Consider the following 5,793-nt stretch of genomic DNA (forward strand, 5'->3'; position numbering starts at 1 on the left):
TTAAAAATTAAAAAAAATCCAAATTACATGTGAGGTCTGTGAAGCACACAGTCAGTTTGCTCCCACGTTAGATAGAAAAAACTAGAAAAATTTTTAAAATCTAAACAAAGCCAAACTACCTGTAAGGTCAGTAAAGCAGTTTGAGATAGATAGATAGATAGATAGATAGATAGATAGATAGATAGATAGATAGATAATAGATAGATAATAGATAGATAGATAATAGATAGATAGATAGACAATAGATCATAGATAGATAGATAGATGATAGATAGATAGATAATAGATAGATAGATAGATAGATAATAGATAGATAGATAGATAGATAATAGATAGATAGATAATAGATAGATAGATAGATAATAGATAGATAGATAGACAATAGATAGATGATTGATATGTGATGCATAGATAGAATAAAAAGATTGAATAGATATGATAGATGCATCTATCGATAGATAAATCATTGATTTTACACAAAAAAAAATATAGAAAAATGTAAAAACTACAAAGTCAAACTGCTTGTGAGGTCAGTGAATCACCATTTGCTGAGGATAGATACTAGATACATAAATAGAGATAATAGATAAAATATTGATTTTACATACAAATAAGCTAGAAAAAAATTAAAAACTACAAAGCCAAACTAAATATAAGATTAGTGAAAAACATTTTTTACTAGATTACATAGATGGATGATAGATAATAGATAGATAGATAGATAATAGATAGATAATAGATAGATAGATGATAGATAGATAATAGATAATAGATAGATAGATAGATAGATAGATAATAGATGATAGATAGATAATAGATAGATAGATGTATGATAATTATAGATATATTTTACACTTAAAAAAAACTAGAAAGACTTTGAAAAACTTCAAAATCCAAATTACATGTGAGGTCTGTGAAGCAGGAGGAAGAGTTTGCCACCAGATTTGACAGACCGATAGGTAGATGATAGATAGGTAGATAATAGATAGATAGATAGATAGATAGATAATAGATAGATAGATAGATAGATAATAGATAGATAGATAGATGATAGATAGATAGATAATAGATAGATAGATAGATAGATAGATAGATGATAGATAGATAGATAATAGATAGATAGATAGATAGATAGATAGATAGATAGATAGATAGATAGATAGATAGATAGATAAAACTTTACAAACTAGAAGTCTTGGCTTCCTTTGAGGCCAGTGGAGCAGGGACACAAGTTGCAGCACTCGGTTGGATGGACTGTTATCTGCTGGGCACTTCTTTCCTATCACTGCAGTGACACAACCTCCTGTGACTGACAGTTCTCCCAGTGCAACAATGTATCACTTCATCCAGTGTAACACAAACACACACAAGGCTGGGGGGATGAGCAGACAGACCCCGGCTGATTATTTACTGTCTGGTCCCTTCTTTCTCAGTTTCTGAGGTACACTCAGGGGCAGCGCTTGGTGCACTACAAGTACAAGCCATCGGCACTTACCTTCCTTGTCCTGTCCTTGCACACATGAGGAGCACAGAGGTCACAGACAACACGATGCAGCCACCATCTGTTTATTGTCGGGAAATTCCTTTAACTTACGGTATAAATAGCACATTCGGGTACAGTGTATATCTGTGTGACATGTCTGCGGCGACACACGGAGCTTATATACAGCAATGCTATCTACAGGCTATGTACAGGGCCCCCGGTGCAGCTCAGCAGCTCCTGTGCAGCCTCCCTCAGTCCTCCTCCAGGTCCCAGCATTAGTCCTGGTCAGCAGTCCGAGTCCAGGTCACTTTTGCTCTGCTCCTCTGTTTTCTCTGTAGAGGATTTGGGAGCTTTACTCCATTTCTGTCCATTTTCTGATTCCTCTGATGAAGATCTCTTTTGCCTCCTCCACTTGGCCCTGCGGTTCTTGAACCAAACCTACAAGAATGGCAATGATGGGATTACTGAGGAGGAGGATGATGGTGGTGGTGGTGGTGGTGGCTACTACTAATAATAATCACCATTTGTTGCCTGTCTGACTTTTCCAGAAACTAATCTAAATTAATAGCCAACTACAACTCTCAATAAGCCCGAAGCTATATGGATGCTGGGAGTTGAAGCTGTCTATTTGGGGATAATTGACCTTAATAAAGTCTTCTTTAACTGATATAATTTATAATTGCGAAATAATAATGACGTTATTTTTTTTTTTTGTGGCAAGATAGAGATTAATTAAATAAACTTATAATCGGTATAAAAAAAATGTGACACAGAGATGACATTATATTTGTAGGTTACATAATGCTGGCATTGTATAGGATAACCCTGGGGTTGGTTATTAGGACAGTGGCAATGTCAGGGTTAATGTAGGTTATAGCATCATGCAGGAGTGAGGGTGCTGGCAGTACATGGGTTAATACAATGTCACATAAAGGACTTTCCTACAGCAAGTGACATAAGAAACTTACAGGAAAATTGCAATATGGGGAACATCCATGGGTTCTTACTGGAGCATGCTGCCATGCTTGGAGGAGAATGGGTTAATAAAGCAGAGGTGTCCTCTATAGGACATAGGCTGGTAATGAAGGCAAGGTGATAGGAGCTGGCACTCACCTCCACCTTCTCCTCCCTCAGGTGCACCCTTCTGGCCAGCTGCTCCCTGGTGCCCACATCTGGATACTTGGTCTCCTGGAATAAGTTCTCCAGCGCCTCCAGCTGCTCATCAGTGAAGATGGTCCTGTGCCTCCTCTTCCTCCTGCAGTGCAGCTGGTTAAGGAGCTGTAGTTCTGTCCTGGACAATGTGCCCACATTCATATAGGGCAACATCTGTGGGGGCACTGGGGGCATCAAGACAGAACCTGCCCCTTCATAACCTGAGAAGGAAAAGGGGTAGTTAGTGAGTGAAGAGCCTCATTGGTACCTCCAGCAATCCCCCCTGTGCCCCTTATCTGCCCCTAACCTCACACTACTCATCAATGCCATCAGGAAACGCAGAACCCTGGAAACATCCGACTATTGCAACCAGTGTGAACGCAGCCCAGAAAATACAGCAGGCTGATGTTATTATAGAGGAACATCAGCATTATAATTAATGATATTATAATCGATTACTTCCATGATGTTTAATTGTTATAAATTGTTATGATTATCATTATTACATATAGTTACACCATAACCACAATCTACTATTAAATATTCTTCTGAATTAAATGGATTTCATTTCATTGCTTTTTCGGGCATCTTATTTCATTAATATATTGTACTATAATGTGGATTTATTTCAGTAGTAATAGCAGCAGTGGGAACTAGATTAATTGATCAATTATTGTAGAGTTTGTCTGAAACTTTTCTACAAATTGAACCTAAGTCATTATAAGGAGTGAAGTTCTAAATGATCCCATTATAATATTTAATGTGTGTATATATATATATATATATATATATATATATATATATACAGAAAGATATCTATATATATATCAATATATATATCACGTGTGTATGTATATCAGTGCAATCGCTGTATGCATCATCTTATCTGCACATACATAAGATATATAAATATATATAGAATTGATTTCTGTGTAACTATGCATACATGTGTGTATATAATATGATGCACACAGCTGATTTTTTCCTGTGTCTTGTGTATATGGAGGAGTTGATTATTGGTTATATATTGATTCACTGTTGAGGGACTTTCATATCAGACACCATTGCTCCTTTCTGTATTTTTCCTCAGTAGTTGTTATAACTGTGAGAATAATCTTATAGCGTTTATCATTGTGTTGTGATGATTAATATTATGTGAGAATTGTAATAAAATACTAATATCTGTATCAACCAAAACAAATGCAATACAATGTATAATTGTCAATGTCTCAGGGTCACACTCCCCTGCTGTCTGCCTGTCTGGTGCATATGACACATGACAGCTTGTAAAACGTGTCCAGAGCTGCAGGACTGGATCACAGGAAGTGTGGAGAGTGGTGTGGAAGATGGAGCAGACATGATGGGAGTGAGTGCAGGACCCAGCTGGTCAGGAGAATATAGAAAAAATATATATAAAAAATATTGCTGATTTTAGAGAAAACATTAAAGAAAAAAAAAGAGGATTTATGTAAAGGAGAAGATGGATAGATAAAGATTAGATAAATGGAAGCAATAGATATGAGATAGATACAGGCTTAGATATGTATGATAGATAAAAACATAGAATCATATATATATATATATATATATATATATATTAGATAAAATTAAATAGATGGGAGATATACATAAATGCATAGAAATATATGAAAGGTAGAGAAACGCATATATATATATATATATATATATATATATATATATATATATACGCATGATAGATACAAAATAAATAGATGGGAGCAATGCATATGAAATTGATGAATGCATATATATATATGATAGATAGCAGTATATAGAGAGCTAAAAAATAGATGGGAGAGATAGGTAATAGATAGATAATAGATAGATAATAGATAGATAATAGATAGATAGGTAATAGATAGATAATAAATAGATAGATAGATATATGATAGATAGATAGATAGATAGATAGATAGATAGATAGATGGGAGAGATAGATAAGTAATAGATACCAGATGGATGCACATATGTATCAGACAGACGTGTCCTGAGGCCGCAGTGCAGGTGTATACAGTATATACAGTGTATATAGAGTCTGTCCTGTTACCTGTAGCGGCGGGGACGCACGAGCACTGTGTGGCCCCCAGAGGTTGCAGGGCTCCGCAGCAGGAGGGCCCCACCGGAGCCTGTACATGTAACTGTCCGTAGTAATAGTTATTGAACCCCAGCCTGGATCCGTTCACCGCTTGCAGGGTGGTCGTGGGGGCCACTGCCCTGTTGTAAAATCCGCTGTAGTCTGCGCCCCCATAGATGGACTCCCCCAGGCCGGGGAAGAGCACGGGTCCATTCTGGGGGAGCAGCACCGACTCCTTGCAGCGAGGCCTGGCTGCCAAGATGTTGTCAATGCTGAACATGCCAGAGGGCATCCCACAGGGCAGGGGCACAGGAAGAGCCGGGCACAGGGCTGCTGCTGCTGTTGGGGGGCTCCTCACAAATCCTTAGTGGGGTGATGTGGAGGGAGTTCAGCTCTGCTGCTCTGCTGCTGCTCTGCAACTTGTCCTGTCTCCTTCCTGCAAACTTTCTCCAGCCCTATCCCATCTGTGCGAGCTTTTTATACCCCCACCACGTCACCCTGGCTGAGACCCTGCAATGTGCACATCCCCTGGAGCAGCACCAGGGCCAGGGCTGGCAGAGGAGGGGGCAGAGCGCTGGGTGATGGGGCTGATCTGTAGATGGAGATTTAATGAAATCAATCTAATCCCCTCCGCTGCTCAGCGCCATTCACACTCAGCCTCCGCTGCCCTGGGCGCTAATTGCACAGTGTTATAATCTGATTAATACCATTGTGCTAAAATCGGGGGCTATTAACCCCTTCATTGTGTGGGATTAATCAGTGCTACTTCCCTGTTAACCCTTCACCTGCCGCAGGAGTGACCAGACCCCCACACCGAAGACCCTGGTGAGTCCCTTCTGTACAAACTTTTATCTCTGTTTTAGGGAATTTCATGTAACAATCAAACTTATTTTTGCACATCTTGTGAGACATCCATGAAGAGTCTGGAGGCGTCTGATAATGGATACAATGTAGCAGAGAAGATAAATAAGAAAACACATTAATAAGTCGCATAAAGCCATCAGATAATCAGCTGCTAACAGATTTTAGTCGCAGCATTTGGGGGGTAATAAAGGATTTGGGG

General features: G+C 38.8%; 1 protein-coding gene across 1 annotated transcript; it reads right to left on the minus strand.

Annotated features, from left to right (window-relative positions):
• Positions 1 to 1,533: 1,533 nt before the first annotated feature.
• On the minus strand, positions 1,534 to 5,333 carry GSC (goosecoid homeobox). The gene is made up of 3 exons (XM_073637495.1): positions 4,704 to 5,333; positions 2,597 to 2,856; positions 1,534 to 1,921 (listed from the first exon to the last, which is right to left on the minus strand). Exons 1-3 carry the CDS (start codon positions 5,020 to 5,022, stop codon positions 1,769 to 1,771), a joined length of 732 nt encoding a protein of 243 aa, XP_073493596.1. The 5' UTR covers positions 5,023 to 5,333; the 3' UTR covers positions 1,534 to 1,768.
• Positions 5,334 to 5,793: the final 460 nt, after the last annotated feature.

Source organism: Phyllobates terribilis, unplaced genomic scaffold, assembly GCF_046119375.1.
Source record: "Phyllobates terribilis strain yellow unplaced genomic scaffold, ASM4611937v1 Scaffold_7__3_contigs__length_470593459, whole genome shotgun sequence".
NCBI lineage: Eukaryota > Metazoa > Chordata > Amphibia > Anura > Dendrobatidae > Phyllobates > Phyllobates terribilis.